General features: G+C 35.1%; 3 protein-coding genes across 4 annotated transcripts; all 3 read right to left on the reverse strand.

The window, feature by feature from the left end:
- Positions 1-646: 646 nt before the first annotated feature.
- Positions 647-6,657, reverse strand: LOC108203744 (GATA transcription factor 26). 2 transcript variants are annotated; one of them, XM_017372876.2, is made up of 9 exons: positions 6,431-6,657; positions 6,120-6,188; positions 4,609-5,007; positions 3,958-4,384; positions 3,073-3,142; positions 2,350-2,453; positions 2,074-2,260; positions 1,870-1,990; positions 647-1,256 (listed from the first exon to the last, which is right to left on the reverse strand). In XM_017372876.2, exons 2-9 carry the CDS (start codon positions 6,157-6,159, stop codon positions 970-972), a joined length of 1,635 nt encoding a protein of 544 aa, XP_017228365.1. In that variant the 5' UTR covers positions 6,160-6,188; positions 6,431-6,657; the 3' UTR covers positions 647-969. The 2 variants fall into 2 exon arrangements, with proteins under 2 accessions (XP_017228365.1, XP_017228375.1); XM_017372886.2 differs by having other exon boundaries at positions 835-1,250; positions 6,431-6,568.
- A 1,937-nt stretch (positions 6,658-8,594) lies between these two features.
- Positions 8,595-14,261, reverse strand: LOC108213027 (uncharacterized). The gene is made up of 16 exons (XM_017384755.2): positions 13,733-14,261; positions 13,528-13,650; positions 13,411-13,442; positions 11,631-12,536; positions 11,445-11,511; positions 11,283-11,345; positions 11,094-11,157; positions 10,917-11,010; positions 10,730-10,813; positions 10,550-10,639; positions 10,397-10,424; positions 9,605-10,126; positions 9,460-9,521; positions 9,225-9,334; positions 9,053-9,140; positions 8,595-8,973 (listed from the first exon to the last, which is right to left on the reverse strand). Exons 1-16 carry the CDS (start codon positions 14,139-14,141, stop codon positions 8,671-8,673), a joined length of 3,045 nt encoding a protein of 1,014 aa, XP_017240244.1. The 5' UTR covers positions 14,142-14,261; the 3' UTR covers positions 8,595-8,670.
- A 738-nt stretch (positions 14,262-14,999) lies between these two features.
- On the reverse strand, positions 15,000-18,043 carry LOC108224978 (vesicle-associated protein 2-1). Its single transcript, XM_064088795.1, has 7 exons — positions 17,864-18,043; positions 17,394-17,464; positions 17,178-17,259; positions 16,949-17,064; positions 16,739-16,849; positions 15,967-16,035; positions 15,000-15,630 (listed from the first exon to the last, which is right to left on the reverse strand). The coding sequence occupies exons 1-7, from the start codon at positions 17,916-17,918 to the stop codon at positions 15,199-15,201; spliced, it is 936 nt and encodes a 311-aa protein (XP_063944865.1). The 5' UTR covers positions 17,919-18,043; the 3' UTR covers positions 15,000-15,198.
- Positions 18,044-18,103: the final 60 nt, after the last annotated feature.

Genomic DNA, 18,103 nt, shown 5'->3' on the forward strand with positions numbered 1-18,103 from the left:
ATATTAGAACGTACGATCAAAATTTTCTTTCTTGTTAACTTTGTTTTGTGATGGTTATTTAAAAATTACGTTTATCATTTTTCATTTTTTGCAGTTTTTCTTAAGTTATAAGTTTATCATTTTAATACTAATTTTTAAGATAATTTTTACTTCTACTTTTGGTAAATTTATATATGCAAAATAGGAGCTTGAATGCTAATGCAATTCCAAAGGTGTGGTAAACAACTTTTATATTATAAAGTTTTCTCTTTTACGAATTTTGTACTACCAAATTTAGCGAGATCAGTTTATTTCGGTCATTTATTTTTTATCTGTTATGCAATCAAATGAAATAAGATAAAAAAAAATTCATAAATTTTTTATAACCCGACCCCATTTTGGACATTAGCATACAAATTATATCATGTTTACATAATTATATAATTTTAAATAAACTGTTTTATCAGTTATAAGAAATTTAAGAAAATCTTTTAAAAAAAATCATCTTTTCAAAATTATTTGCAAAAATACGCGCAAATGAGTTGCAATACCATGTTTTTTGAAAATAATTTTTGTAACTTGGATGTTTTTGAAAAATATCCTAATATTTATACAGAAAAGCTAAACACAAGCATTTTGTAAATTTTGCATGAGAAGTGCCTCCAAGTGAAAATAACAACAAGGTTGCAACTTACAACTTACAAGAACCAGAGTAACACCACATGACCACATAGATGTATATCTTACAATATTATCTTTAACCTATACAAAATTACATGTATATATCCACTGTCCTCAGAGTCCTCACCTGTAGGAGTTGGCCTTATTTTTAAGTTTAAACAAGGTACACAAAGGGCATCAAGTAAGCCTCTTTAGCAGACCTTTACATCTCCAGTGTTTTAAATATAATGAGCCAGTACAAGAATTCATCCGAAACGACAGTTCGAAACTGGTGACCAAAAGTTGGGCCTAATGAGGTTTTGTTTGAAATCAATGCAGAACATGGTTATGGTATATTGAGCTACTAGTACTAGCTTGAGCACCAAAACCCTGAGTTGGCAAAAGCAGCTCTGCCTGCGGGAAAGAACTGTGGGATGGTATGTTAAGTAAAAGATCATGATCAGAACTTTCATCTCCAAACTGAAAACAATCCGGCATAAGAGAAGTATTATCAGGAGGCTGCACAAGTCGGGTTTTTGGACTGAAGAAAGTAGCTTCTTTGTCCATTGGTGCCTTTAGTCCATAGTTAGTCTTCACAGCTTTTTTCCCTCCTGAAACTTGAACCACGTATATGAAAGGTTTTTAGCTTCAAAATATTTCCATGTCATACGTAACATAGATTAGACTATATAACAGCAGGGCACAACACAAAATGCTTAGAGATCTAACAAAGCAAATTTTTTGTTGCATCTTCATTTATGTTAAGAGTATTTTTGTGGAGCAAGTTTATAATCTACAAGATCCAATACTCATTATAACACAACAATATGCATGTAAGAAAAAGACGGATTAGCTGACCACAAATCTCCATTGTTAGATTTAAAAGCAATTATGGCGTGGTAAGGAAAATGTCAAGCTGATACATAAAAAAATTACACTTCATTGTGCTTAAACACTTGCATTCATAAAGCTAATCCACGACCCATATGTAGCATACATGCTCAAGGTAAATTTCTTATAATTGATTTAGAAACACCAGATGCTTGTGACTAAGAGAATTGTAATAGTTCAGTGTTCTCATAAATTTTTACAGTAGCAAGAAATCAAACAGACTATTTAATGCATCATCCATATTTGCACATGCATTGCTTTGGCATATAGTTTCTTTAAGTATAGTGAACGTATATATCCATTTCTATCTGTTTATATATCAAGAGGACTTCAACTAACCTGGAATATTCTGAGGTTGACCAACACGGGATCTTTTTATCTCCAGTGACTGAGCAGATGCAACAGCTGCATGTTCCCTGGCATCAGAAGAACCACCAACGGTACTTCCACAATTTGTATCCTAGAGCAAGAAACGTATCATCAGTATTGCATAAACTAGTAACAAACATATTAATGAAAGGTAATTAGTTCTTAGAGTACAACCTTTAGTATATTATATTGCTCCACCCAACATGATTTTGTCAATGTGTGAAGTAAGAGCCTCGTCAATGTACTATTGCATTCATTGTTAACCTCTGCTGAGGATAGATCAAAAACACCATCTGCAATAAGTTTCTGGAAAGCTGATACATTTTCCTTGAACTGTGGGCTTTCAAACATAAGTTTGAGGCTGTTGATTTAATGACCAAAACAAATAGTTAACTTTAGCTTCTGAAGTTATCTTTGTAAATAAGATGATAGTTGGAGCAGTCATAATACCTGTCTGGGAGTCCAAGAATATCAGTGGAAGGCAACAAATTTAGTAATTCTTGCAGTTCATGGTTGGTTATGTGCCTCCTGAACTCCTCATAGTTTAGCACATCCTATGCAAAATATACGCAACAATTAGCGCAGGTATACAAGATAAGTGGATCCCTAACCATAACAAATCAGGGAACTGAAGTTCAAGAGCATTTGACGTAGTGATAGGAGCTTTAGTTGTGAAGTTTAACGTTTTGAACATAGTTCAAGAAACTTTAAATAACCTTTAAGGTAACCATAACAAGATGCAGACTACAAATTCCACATCTGGAATGGGCACAACATGTGCACTAGAATAATGTATAAAGAAAACGTGTTTTTAAGCATGCAAGTCAAAATACAAGTTGAATCAACCATAGCTATGTTAAATTTGAGCACAGATGAACCCTTTTTTAAGAAAAAAAAGCATATAAATTATGTATACATATAAGTATTTACTTTGTACCATAGAGTGCAAGATAGTTTACTACAAATGCAGGAGCAGCCTTTAGCTAGATACTCCCAGATTCAACAAAAATAGGAAATAATACATTTAAAGAAGCACAAGTACATGACCAAGGTGTCTTTGTTTACAGTTTTTATCTCTGGGAACATTTATAACTATTTCACTTGAACAGGATTTGGACTGACATTTGTGCTTCAACTTACTTCGCAGAGGAAATGTGTATATTTGGAACTTACATTTAGTTCTATGGAAAATATTGGTGATTTGTGATTCCCAACAGTCTCTAGATTTTCTTGCTGGTCCTTTCTGAAATCCGAACAGTTAGCATAAGTAAAGCACAATTACTCAACAAATCACTAAATAAACATGTCCCTAGCTAGGTCAATATAGTTTCAATAGTTAGATTTTTCATTTTTTCTTGATATCAATCACGTATAGAGCTTACTGTAGGTGCATATAGCCAGTGGAAAAAGATTGAAGATCAAGACTTATTCATCTCTCTAATGTGTATTTATCTTACTTCCAAACCCTACAAGTATATTATTTATGCCGATAGACTTAATAATCTCCAGTTGCGTAGCAGCTAGTTAGGTTGACCATATGAGTAACTTGATGGTAAAAAGTAAGTTTGTATAGAAAAGAAACAGAGATGCATGGGACATATTAGTGATTATCTTCCTTCCAAACTCGCATTTTTCAATTTAAAGGACTTATTCAATTTATTCATCTCTCTCCATCCATGCAGTACTAAAATATGTTCAAGACTCTTAACTGTTTTATGAACGAAGTAGACTGAGGAGACTTGCTATCCAATTTCAGTTACAGTTGTCTTTCATAAGTCATAACCGACTCACATCTCTAAAGCATTTATACAATTTTTTTCAAAATATTACGGCATCATTTATATTCCCGAAAACTGTCTCCTCACGACTGTGTTGAAGAGAGCTTATGCATGTATCATAGCGAGGTGTCTTCTGTTTGCATGTTAACTCAGCTTTGTGAAAAAGATTGTCAAACCTATTTTGTGCATTGTACCTCTGTATCCTTGTCAGACTGGGAAGCAAAATACTCTGTATCTTGTATCTGACAATTCCAAGTTCCATAGCAAATAGAAGAGGTACCTTTTATATAGCTCATGCTCCTTTTCATGTCCAGGCTGCTTCTTTCCCTCAATTTCAGCCGACGAAAAATTGTTGAACCTGTTTAAAGTATGGTTACGCAGGGTAATAAACTCTGAACAAGCTTCATTAGCAGGATGTGGCTTGTTATATACTGAAAAGGAGCTAGCTTCCGATTCCTCATCACGGGCTACTGAATTTGGATGCCGGATAAGCACACTTCCATGTCCTATCTCTACAGAGACTACTGGAGTATCACACTCCAAAAGCACATCTTCCTCAGTAGATCCAGAGAAGTATGACTGCTGTTCTTGTAGAATGGTATATAAATCTTTTGTAAGCTTCTCAACCGAAGATGGCTTTGCGCGACCAACACAGGTCCTCTTCCTTGAGGGTACAGTACTATCCCACACAATGGATTGGGTTGCACCTGCATGGGGCACAGAAACATCATGCCGAAAAGTCAGAAACTACACCACTTAATAAGCCTCGATAAAATTTAGGTATACAGCCAGCAGTATCTCACTATGGGATGCACAACTATAAGATGAAGAGAAACAATGAAGACAGTAAGTTAAAAATAAATATAGTGATTGGAAGTTTTAAACTACAAAGACATTATATGGGTAAAACGCAAATGAGTGGTCATCCAACCTGTCAAATCACTTGCATCTGCACTACCAAGATGCACACAGCTCCCAGAGGGTGATATTGCTGAGCCAGAACTTGATCTATTACTTGTATCTTCATCAAGGGTCTTTAAGTATCCCTGATTGTAGTGAAGAGCATCCCGAACACCCTTTTGGGAAGCAGTATCAGGGGCAACTCTAGAGACTACATCCACACCATGATTCTGCTTTCGTTTTAGCACCTTTGCTTCTTTATGTTTTAAGGACATGGCCTTCATTCTGACCCTGTACTCCAACTCATCTGGTTCTCCCCTGGAATGAAGAGGTGTGTAGTTTGAGAGTGATCCTTTAGTTCTCCACCGTGATCCACATGCGTTACACAGTACTGGTTTCTCTGGAGGTCCATTGCGCCATAGAGGGGTACCTGTATTACAATATAAGTGTCAGCAAGCAAATGTCTTGTGTCTGCCAAATGATCATTAGGACATCAATTCATAAATAGGCAAGCCACGATAACGTGTCAAAACTTCTTCAAACTATCAATTAAGCAATTAGAGAATAGAAAACTGCATAAACACGACTGAGAAAACATATAGCATAGAAGAGTGTGTAAGTCATAAAATTAAGTACAAATCAAACAATTTGACAACATCACATTAACTTTAAAAGCTATAAATTCCTCACAAATGCTCGGGATGCTTCATCCGTCTCCATGAAAAAAAACATCAAAAATCAGTGAGAAGTGAAAGTTATATTCATCTTGTGATGGATATGTCTTCGACACGACTCCACTCCTCACTTTTCAGTTGTTTCTTTGTCATATATAGAAATATCAACAGATTGTAGCAATCACGCGGCTGCAGTCTAGCATAATGGGTAGCCAAACTTAGATAGACCACAAACTAAAATCCGTTGGTAGAAGAAAACAATGCCTGATATATTGCACGTTTATATAGTACATAAACATACAAGTAAGCTTTTTCCATAAGCCACAATCCAAACGATCAAGAAAGGACACTAGATTCAACTTGAATTGCTGATACAATGCATCCATTTTACATATAGTATGAGACAGATAAAACTTCATTTCTCCTATCAAACAAGCACTATCAAGAATGATGAGCCTCACTTGTTGATCATCATCAGAAATAATTAAGCTGGCACACTCCTAAATTTTACAAAAACGACTCCGTAACTGCAATTTCAATACTCGGCACAATTAACAAGAGTGCCAAATGGAGTACTGATCCGAAACCAACATTCAAAACAAATAAAGAAATTCCATTAGGCCATTAGACAATCCCTTGACTGACAAAATTGTAAAAACTACTCCATCAAGAATATAATTATTGTTAAACAAACATACCCGGGATATCTCGCTCGTATGAATTAAGTGATCAACAAAAATCACAAATTTGTTATAATCTCAACAACCCATTATCTTGCTAAGCTACAACATAACTTAAAAACAATCAATCAAATAAAACACTAATCACAAGAAAATACAAAGACAGGTTAAAAGACAAAAGAGCTCACTTGTAACACCACAGTGACAGCAGGGTCCTTGCTTTACCATATCTCAGCACTTCTTTATCAAACAAGAAACTTCAACAACAGAAACAAATACAAAAATTCAAATTTTATATAACAAGTTTTTGCAAAAATGTTAAAATCAAAACTTTTTGACACAAAACTTTTAAGGTTCAAATTTTGATGAGTCTTTCAATATTATTAGGCCATATTATACATACAATATGTGTATGTATTGTTCTTCCCTGCAACAGACTCAAAGAAAGATTCTGACCCAGAAATGAAAAAAACCAAGAGACACAAAAAGTCTTTTGTACCTTTAAAGTCACTTGTTTAAAGTAAAAACAACTGAAAATGGCAACAAAAGAACTCAAATAGAGATGATGGGGTTTGATAGGTCTTCTTAGCTAGGCATTTTCTGTAATCAAATGGGTCTTTTGTAGATAAAAATTTTGTTAAAATAACGGAGGAATCAAATTAAATGGTAGGAAAAGAAGGTGAAATTGGGTAAAGGGTGTTTGATGACTTCTCCTTGTTTTGTTTTGTGTAAAAGTAGTGTTTTTCCCTTGTATTAGTCACTAATCAAGCCTTACATCGTTATTTTAAAAATCTGTAATTAACCTTAATCTTGTTACATAACTTCTCGAATTATTAAAATTTTTGATTATTCAATTAATCATCTTTTAATTCCGATCAGTCCAATTAATTTTTAGTTAATTCTAGTTCAGGTCCCGTTATTAACACGACGGTTTATGACATATGAGAAAAAAGTCTAAATTTTAATATCTCAAATACTTTAAAAAATTGTAAATATCCATGATTCCGTTAACTATTTGAAAAATCGGTGTTTATTTAATAAGTTTTAATCAAGTATTTTATTCGAAATTTGTACCAAATCAAACTGACTTTTCATTATACTTGTGATTAATATATATATTTTTTTGAAGAAACTTGTGATTGATATATTAACAATTATTTTCTAAGTGTTGGTAATGGACTGAGAGAAGTAAAGGTACAGGGCAGAGATGTTCAAAAAATCTGAAATCTGAAATCCGATCCGATCCGATCTGGAAAAAAATCTGAAAAGCCCGATCCGAAAAAAACCCGGTCTGGCCCGGCCCGGTCCGAGGGCCTAAAACAGGTCTAGTATTTTAAAAAAAATCCGGATAAAATCCGGATTTTTGAAAAATCCGGACTTTTTATAACTAAACCAGGCCTAGTATTTTGGGAAAGCCCGGCCCGACCCAGCCCGATTTTTGAAAAAACCCGACCCGATCTGGTTTCAAAAAATCCGGATTTTTTTGGCCCGGTCTGGATCTGGCCCGAACAGATCTTTTGTGCACCTCTAGTACTGGGTTGCAACACAATGATGTTGACTATAGACTTTTCCAATTAATTAAATTTAATTTCATTATAAGAACCTACCCCTACACACACTCAAATATTTGAGTAAAAAGAGCATGAGAGAGGGTTGGAAAGAGTCCAAGAGAAACAGTGGAAAAAACAATGGAACTTGATTGGGCGTTCTTAGCCTTGTCTTGCTCCTAAACAGCACTAATTCATGTTTTAGTCTATTGAGTTGATTGGGTTAAAAAAATGATTTGATTAGCCCACTAAAGTTGTCAATTTGTTAGTTTGTTCGGTTCTTGTATTTAACATATGATTATTATAAATGTTCATTATTATTTCTTTTCTTTTGTTGAAAGACATTAGTTCTAAATTTTTAACGTAAATATAAGGAAATTACAGTATTTTTTTGAAAAATGACTCGATTGATCAACGGGGTAATATATTTTAGATGAACCGTCAAGAAACAGTAAAATAAGAAATTCTTCGCTACATTTGATTGTCATACTAGCTAATTCACATTATATTCAAATTTCATAGAATAATTTGTGTGCATATATGCAATCTTATATCATTAGCAGGAAACTTGCATATATACACTAACTAATTAGTGTCTATATTTCTAAATTTATTATATTTTTAGTAAAATTTTGGGTATGAAAATGTTTGGAGGGCTGGTGTAATACTGTAATTGTCGTACTTGTCTAAACGTGTAATTCAATCTCACTATTAATACTTAAACTAATTAGCTAGGAGTACAAGATATCTTCCAGACTAGAAGTAAATATAGTAGAATTATAGTAAAAAAGTTAGTGGCAAAGCCTCAAAATGTTGTAAAGACTTGCCAGTCTTAATGTTACTCATGCAAGTTATGCCACTTATGGTTCAGACCAGAGAAACACTTCTGGACTAAGGCGCACAGACATGGGACTTTATAACGCACTTTCCCTAACAAATTCTTTACATCCTGAATGCCATATTTAGTTTGTATGAGTTGAACTTCTCAAGATTATATTAGCATACCTTTAGCTGTTTCCCGTATTTAGTTTGTATGAGTTGAACTTCTCATGAGAGTGAAACAGAACACAATGTATCACTATATATCGTTATGGTGTTCCGTGTGACAACAATCTGTTATTAGTACATCTAAAAGAATTTATATGCAGACAGGGGGAATACATTACAGCGTTTATACTTGCTTATGTTAGTTTTACTCAGCACAATAAACCTCGCGGTTCACTGGTTTAATGTTTACAAGAGCATTTTTCAAATCCAGGCTAAGCCCCTGCCTTAACAGCCTCTGCCTCCTAAGTTGCTTCTGGCATGGCGCAAAAAACTCATGCTGAAGAGCTTCCTCTGCACTTATTCTTGATCTTGGGTTTACCGCCAAACATTTGTCTATAAGATCAAAAAACTGTATTGGTATATCCTGTAGAATATCTGGTTTTCTTGTGTTGAGTCCACACCAGTCCCGTAGATCTTTTGATGGCAAGTACTTCCTATCAAGAAGTTCCTGTAGTAAAAATTCCCAGTAAAAGGACAGCTTTATAGTAAAAAGAATTGGAAGAGAGGCATATTTAAGTTCTCCGCACCATTGGAAATGAAGATTCGCGATTGTGCAGCTTGGCAACTTCCCACAGAACTTCGCTGCCGCTCAACTTTGCAATATCCTTTATGTTCCTGTCACATAGCAAAAAGATCAGCCACCTTAACAAAGAAAATAATGTGTAAAAGGGCACTTTTTAAAAGGATCACTACACTTACTGGTCTGGTTCGCCATTAAAAGGTGATCTTCCAGTGACCAGATAGAGCAGAGTTACACCAGCAGACCAGATATCTAGCTTAGGGCCTTGATAAGGAGATCTGAACAATACCTGCACATGTATATACTTCATACAGGGAAGAATGGAAGTGGAAGGATAATGAAGACTAAAGAATCAACATTCCCATCACTCTATATGTGTATTTTATTGTAACAAATGCTAACATAATTTCTTACCTCCGGAGCCCTGAAACCTTTGGTACCAGCACAAGGACCTTCTCTTTTGTGCTTAATTTCTCCTATAGACAACCAAAACGTGATAAATACATGGTCAAATATTAATGCATATAATCAGCAATTCAGTGACATTTTAAAAACAGACCTTTACCCTTGGCTAGGCCAGCACCTGCAGTAGCAAATTCTGTGGAGTGCAATGGCATTGGAGTAAGATAATTGAGTTTTTTATCCACAATTTCAGGATGGGCAGCAACCCTCTTTCTCTTGGAAGCTGGAGCTCTTGAAACTTCATGGTTTGGACCCTGCATTGCTTCTTGTGCCAAGCTTAACAACTCCCTTCTGCCTTGGCACGGCATGGGTTCCCTCAACTTCTCTCCTGAAGGAAATCTGGTGCTTGTCGCATCTTTGGCAGAGGTTATACCAGAGCCATCAGCACCTTGACTCTTTACGATATTTCTAGTACCCAAGTCAGCCTTTTCATGTGGGTTAGTCTTCTTCTTGAGGTTCTTGATTAATGACAATGACTTGTAACTTTTTCCTGCCTCTTGATTTGTTGCTTCCAAAGCTTTGGCACTTGAAAGTTTTTTACTTTTCAAAGGTGGAAGAGATTTTGCATGGGAAAGTTGAACATTGTTGAAGCCCATATCATAGCTCAGATTTAATTTATCTGTAAGGAAGCAATGGTATGAATAAGCCAACACTTATACTAGAATCTTCTTAACCACATTAAAAGGATTAAAACCAATGAAGGAAATTCATAAGATCTGTCTTAAAAATTTTAGCAACTCTTAAACAAACACCAGAGAAATATGCAACCCTTTTGCCACCACCCCCAAAATAATTACTCTAGGATTAATTATTTCTTAAAAAAATATAGATAAATGAATTAAAAGATCTATACAAGTTTACAAATTTATTCTAAATACAAATGTGTTACCAGTGTATCCATATTTCTGATGCAAATCCTGCCAAAGAAAAACAGAACCAGAAAATAAACCATAAGACCATCTTATTCCAGCACAAAATTTAAGACATATAATTGATATAGAAGTAACTGAAAACTTCAAGCAAGCCAGATACAAGTACTTACCATAGCCAAATTGAAATCTATCAAAAATCCTTTATTAGATTTGCAGGAAAACAGGAAGTTTCCAGGCTTAACATCTCTATGAACTACACCCTGCAAATGCAAGAAGGTAAGTTCCTTTTCTTGACACAAGGAATACACATGAACCAAAACGTATGGAAATCTATTCCAATGGTTTCTCACCTGCTTATGTAGACTAGCAAGAGCTCTAAACAGACAATACCCGTACCATTGGATTTGAGAAACATCTATTTCTCTCTTTAACACCTAAGATTTATTCAAAAATTAGAGACAAAAATGAGGATTAAATGAACAGAATAATAAAAGATTTACATATCAATAACAAAAAAAAATAAAAAAAATGCACCACCTCAGGTCTATCATGCTCAACATGCTCTAGGACAAGACAATGAGCATTGCCATACTTAAACGAACCTTCATATTTAATCACAAAGTTCTTACCCCTGCAGAATAAGATGATGATTTATTACATGTCCTTAAGCCTAAAAACATGACAGACTTTCTGAAGAATGGTTGTGCATCTTACCCAAACCGCTCTAACATTTTTATTTCATTTTGAATATGGTGTCGATTAGCATTTTCATGAGGACCTGCAAATATGTCATCCGGAATAACGTTAGATTAACCTACATTAGCATTCCTTGGGAAGTGAGCATACTAGAAGATCTACTTGCATTATCATTCACAAGTACACCAAAAAAATTTCATGTCATACATTTGATAGCAAATGTCAGTCCATCTTGCTTCCTCGTCGCCTTGTAAACTGTACCATAACCACCTGCAATTTAAAATTTGCAGTGTAACATATAAAATCAGGCTGATCCATATGCTTCAGCGTGAAAGTATGAATCACTAGCATGTTATGAAAGACAAATACCTGAACCTTCTTTCTCTTCTGCAGTAAAAGAGTCAAAGTAAGGAAGTGGTTCAGGCTCCACTTGATTCTAAACAGGGTGCATCAGTAACAAAGATTAGTTGGTCAAATAATTATTAAAAAAAACTTTAACAAAAGCTAGCTATTACATGTGAAACATGGTTTTTGTTGCTGCGCAGCAGAACTTACCTTAAGAGACGTAGATACATTTTTTCCTCTGATTTCTTTATTTTTATCTCTTTTTTCTTCAGCATATCTCTTCTCTTGATAATTCTGCCTAAATTTCTGCTTCTTGGAGAATGATCTTTTATACACTTTACATTGTTCCTCCTCTAAGCAATTACCTGTATTCTTTCCACTATCTATTGCCTGAAAATCAACGGGAGTGTGCAAACTAGGATTGTGTGAATCTTCCCGAATCATCTCTAACTTTGACAGCTGTTTCTTATCAACTAACTGAAGATTAGCCTGACTTTCATGCATTTTTTCTTCTTTGTCCCTAGAAGGTAAAACTTCACGGCTTTCCAAAATATCATTCATGTTGTAGCCATCTTTTTGTGGCATGTAAACACTGATTGTTTTAGTTGACAGATACTCCACCTCTAATTTACAACTGCCAAAATACATTATTTCCTCCACTTCTTTAGTTTCCCCGACTCTTCTGACTTCACTTGGTTTGGCTAAGGTTTTACAAGCACAGATTCTATTTGACGCTTCCAAAGGTGAAATGTCCATACATTCATCTACTTGTGGCATATAAGGCTTATTCAAGTCTATTAAATGCCTAGAATAAGAGGTTTTCATCTTATTATCTATCAGAAAAACTGGACTTCTCAATCTACTAGAAAGTGGAGATGGCTCTTGTTGAAGCTTATCATCCTCGATAACTTTTACTTCTCTAGCATCTGATAACTTCCCAATACTTCCATTCTTAGGAAAGTCAATATGCCACTTTGAAATATTTACATGTCCAAACTCTTTCCCGTTCACAAGCATGCCAGTTTTACTTTCCTGTATAGCAGTTTTTAGATCGCAATTCAAGAGGCTGGCTCTGGACTTAATAACCGAGCTTTCTTGTGTTCTGTTGCTATGCACCTGAAATTACAGGTGCTTAAAAACCAGAAAAACAAGAATACAACTTTTTTATAGCTACAGCAAATAGAAAATGTTCCTATAGTAAAGAATAAGATCACCCTTACACAATTTAGAACCTTTACTTACTCATTTTCTCTAACATCGTTCTCAAGCATGCAACTCTATATATATGTGGAATCAAGGGCAACTAGGCCCCTTAACCAATTTACACACAACTTACTGTTTATTGCTTTAGTTTCATTTATACTTATATAATGCAAGTTGAAACAACAAAAGTCAAAAATATTGAAATTACATGTAATTATGTAAAACAACAAAAATTCAATGAAAAGCGAGAAAACTTATGTCATAACACATTGATGTTGAGCACACTAAAATTCCGTAGTGTACATTAAATCGAGAAGGACTATCTGAATAAGCAGATGCTTAATCAAATTGAGGCAGTTTAGTACTGTCAACCACAAAGGTGGAAATTCTTAAAACACCGTGTAAAAAAACAAGTTACACAAGGTTGTTACAGTTTACTGGGGGATATTGGAAAATGGACCAAGAAGCTACTCTATTATGTCTGATAGAAACATCAGGTGTAGGCTAATGATTTGTACAGATATCAACAACAAATCACATAGAAGCCACACAACTACTTCATAAATCATAGTAAACTAGTCATATATTTTACAACAAACAATCCTCCTAAGAGGCGTCAGTATGAACAATTTCGCACTGCCTCATCTATATAAACTATTTACACTTAGCAATAACAATTCAAATTACATTTACAGTACACTCTGAATAAATATCAATGACGAAAATAATACAAATGATGCAGTTTACACATAAATGATAATAATGCCAAAAATCAGCGCAAAGTTACCTCATCAGACAAAACAATCTGGCCCTCATTTCCTGTAATTAAGCCACCAAAAAATTCAATCAACACACAAAATTTAAAAAAATATTAAATTACCAACAATTCAAGTCTCAAATATACCTTCAACATCCAAGAGTCTCCGCCTTTTCACATCAGGCAAATACTCAAACTCCCCACCACTTTGAAAACACAGATCCGCCACATCATCCAACACTCCTTTTCGTACTGAAAACATCATACTTCCTGTAATCAAGCCACCACAATAAATCAAATTCACACACTAAAAATCAAATTAAATCAAAAAAATTCAAGTCTATATGTATACCTTCTACATTTAAATGTTTTCGCCTTTTTACAGCAGGCAAATACTCCAACTCTCCGCTATGTTGAAACCACAAATCTGCCGCATCATCCAACGCTCCACTTCGTTCCATAAACATCACACTTGTCCGAGGCAAAGACGTCGACAAATTGCATAAATTCGACAAAAACCGAACAAAATCCAGATACGCAACCGAAGAAATCGATACGAAGCCACTCTCCGTCAACGACAGCGGAGATCTAGGAATTGAGCAAAGGAATTGCACGAATTCTGGTGAAGCTCGGAACAAAGTGCATCGGGAAGCGAGCTCCGGTAGTCTCACCGGACGGCCGATTGTGAGAAGGAGACTTAGGAGATGCCAAGCTTTGTGTATATCGATGTTGTTTGTGTCTGTGCTCAGTTGAGCTTCCATTTTTATCCAGTTAATCAGAATCAGGAGAGAGCGAGAGGGAGACACGCGCACAGGGAGAGAGAGAGAGGGGGAGAGAGAGAGAGAGAGAGATTACAGATAATCAGAATCGAGAGAGAGAGATTTAGGGATAAAATATTTAGAGAGAGAAGCGCGAAACGAGTTAGGGTTTGAGAAACGAGTTCCCGCCCAGTTGTTCATAAAAATTTTGATGGTTGATTTTACATTTTTACCCTTTTTTTGAACTTGGTAGATATGGATCGCTCAGCTGTTCTCTTCGTGCAGGATGAGTCCAGATTTGTTGTCAAAGGCCGGCCCATATTTGTTGTTTATGGTGGATCAGTCCACATTGTTTTATTACTCAATTTCTCCCTGCCTCTTGTAAAAATTAATTATTCATTTTAATTAACTCCTACTTATCTTTACACAAAAAAAATACAGCAATATATTTAAAAAAAATTCACCACCACCAAATATAATTGGATTTTGTATAAATTCAACCAACTCGCTTTTTATTATTGATAGCAAACTAATGATCTAAATTTAAATATTTTACACAAAATGTTAATCTTTGCATTGAGTATCACCCTCACACATAAACAAAGAGAGAAGAAATATGAATCTCGATTAAGTGATAATCCATAAAATGATATTATTTTCTGAACTCAACAAATTCAACATTATGTACATATTGTATTTTTACTCTCAATAAAATAATATTTTTACTCTCAATGAAATAATAATTTTAGTTGGTTCCAACATTATTATTTTAAAAAGATTTAATTGTAAAAAGAAAAAAAATATCAACAAATCAATCGTTCACAAAAACAGAACGGTTTGTTATGATTTCAAACCAAACATCATATTGAATTTTCTTAATACATATTGACTTCAAAACTAATTTATAACAACAATCAAATTTACAAAGAAAATAACAAAGTGCAGTGGTTAACAATTTAGAGCAAATATTAGAATTATACAATAGAGGGAAAAGCTACTTAGCAAAAGGAAGAATAATAAAGTGAAAAACTAGGACATTTTGAGAATGTAAAGAGTAGAGTTATTCTGCAGGAGGTGTAGAGGGTGCTGAATCTGCAGGAGGTGTGGATGACTCATCAGTAGGAGGTATTGCAGTTGGAGTCGAGGACAACGAGGCATCTGCAGGAGGCGAGGACAATGTGGCATCTGTAGGAGGTATTGGAGTTGGAGGCGAGGACAAGGACTCATCTGGAGGAGGTGTAGGAGCTGGAGGCGAGGACGATGCATCTGTAGGAGGTGGTGTTTTTGGAGGTGAGGACGAGGACATGTCTGCTGGAGGTGTTGGAACTGGAGGCGAGGATGATGCACTTATATGAGGTACTGCAGTTGGAGCCGAGGATAACCACAGGTTCAATAGAAAGCCAGATGCAATGCCAAAGAGTGCCACGTAAAGTGCAAATTTGAAAGAAAAGGTTAGCTCATTTCCCCTACTTCTTTGCCTCTTCACTCTTTCCTGCAAATGTGAAGAGAACAAAGGGAGGCAGTGGTCATATCTTCTATTCTTGTTGTTAAGCATTAAATATTATACGAGATATCCAATTGAATGATATTGATTGACAACTTTAATAGAACTTCCAACTGTCAGATGTTAACTTATGGTAGAATCTCTGCTGATGAACGTCTAAATGCACAAGCGAAACTTGTCTAAAAGAGTTTAAACTCAAATGTTATGTTTGTATATTAGATAATCTCATGATCATTTCTGATTGCAGCCATAATCAATTATTTCACACGCGTCATGTGAAGTTGAATAATTTTAAAAATGATTGTTTTGAGGGGGAAAACTAACCACATCCCGCTGCAGCTGTTGTGTTTGTCGGACAGCTGCATCCCTTTCATCTCTGAGACGCTGCAATACCTGATTCTACATATCCATCAAAGAAAACAAAAGGTTATTTACGGGCAAATGCTGAGACAGAGAAGAGACATGGCAAAAGTCATCCTGGCTGCTAAGACATTCGCAGTCTGTCTCTGACAGCCTTAGTACGTCAGTTAGTATGTCGCATGTATATAGCTCATTTTAGATGGTAGAAAAAACTCTTTACATGTATATGAATTACTGAGAGGGTGCTCTTAGTGCACTCACAGTCGGGCAAATTTTGTAATGCAAAATCAACAGTGAGCATCTCTTATGTAACAGTTCAGAAATTAATATTCCAAGCGTTGAGGATTATACAGAAATTTACTGAATTTGTTGAGCAAAACTAGAGTGAAGGCCAAGAAAGAAAAATTACTTACATCATCGCTGGAGCCAGAGCCTTGCATCTGCAGATAATGGGGGAGAAGTTTTTAAAAAGCTATGTACACAAAGCTGATAACTAAGCTGTATTCGGACAAATCATAATCATACACTAACCTTTCTTTATGAGAACTGTATTATAAGATCAAGAGGTTTAGAAATATATAACAATAATTTATGTGTAACAGTTGAAGCTAATGAGTGGAACATTAGAGTAAAATGACTCTGTAACTATTACTTAAGCTATAAATTAGATTATTTCAAGGCAAATGACAACGTAAGAAACAACTATGCCAACATATAAAGATGATATAGAGCTCACATTGCTAGAATCTTTGATACCATCTTCTCCATTTGTTGAGCCCGAATAAGGAAAGACGTACACAACCCTAAGCTTGCAATCTTCCACAACTTTCCCGCCCTCTTTATTAAACTGATGCAGCATCCATCATTTCCAGACATTAAAAAAAAGAATTATTATTTTTGGTCACACAAATACGGATTTGAAAAGAAATTTTCTCTTGATTCATACAGTATTTGCTGGAAGCTCATCAATATCAGTCTGTTGAGACACTTTGGTGCTTTGCAGGAGAAACTTATCTTTACACTGCATATCTGGAGGGTACTCTTTTTGAGCTTGGAGGGTTACTACAATTAAAGAAGCAAGTCAAAGAATATAACAACCGAAGACGTCTAACTTTCTACTGCTCCTTCATGCAATAGTACCAGAAATTTCGACAACTAAAGCCTGAAGGACTCACCTCGTATGACACATGAGTCCCAAGGCTGTATAACACCAGTGTTTGGTCGCACAAAGTATTTCTTTGGAGAAGTTGTCTTGACCTAATTTAAACAGTTAATAAACAAAACTAAAATGAACATAAATAATGAAATGGAATTAAGCAAACCTCGAAAGTATAAGAGAAACAGATGCTATAGGTAGCCAGACTGAGATGCTTAATAACTGTTAGTAATACCTTGAAGGCCACATGTTGGTCCGTTGTGTTTGCAACTTTGAGATCGCAACAGACTTGCTTCTCCAGCTCAACTGAAGAGAATATAAACAGACACAAAGCACATCATTGCAGACTTAAAAATTGTTAATGATCCAGTTAGTGACATTTACCGACTCCTGACTAAACTTGCACGAGAATTGGTCATCTAACATGATATCGACGTAGCGTAATATCACAATTCTGAATCCTCCACTCTCAAATCATATTAACAGATGTTAGTTTGTTACTCGGTCATTTAGTGATTACTGCTAACAAATTTAGACCTTTTAATGCTAAAATATCATTATAAGATTCTGATAAGTCTTTTTTCATGATCATTTATAATATTCTAACATCTTTTTCACCATTTCATCTAAAAAAATTGATTCGAGAAAAACACGACACGTAAAATACACGAAAAAGGTATACGAAACCAGGGCAAGCAAACATACATTGAAATTTGAGCTCATCAGGATTAATAGTAACGAACTGGTTAGAAACACCCATTTGTGCAGCTAATCAATCCACCGCAGTGCTCATAAACACACATGCAAAGTATATCAAACAGGCGAGATTAATTTAATTATATTAAATTAATTTCAAGAACATGTAAATGAATGATCTGCAGGGGCAACAACAAAATTAAAAATACAAATTAAAAATAAAACTAAGGACTGAAAAAGATCGATAAC

Source organism: Daucus carota, chromosome 1 (genome assembly GCF_001625215.2).
Source record: "Daucus carota subsp. sativus chromosome 1, DH1 v3.0, whole genome shotgun sequence".
In the NCBI taxonomy this organism is placed as follows: Eukaryota; Viridiplantae; Streptophyta; class Magnoliopsida; order Apiales; family Apiaceae; genus Daucus; species Daucus carota.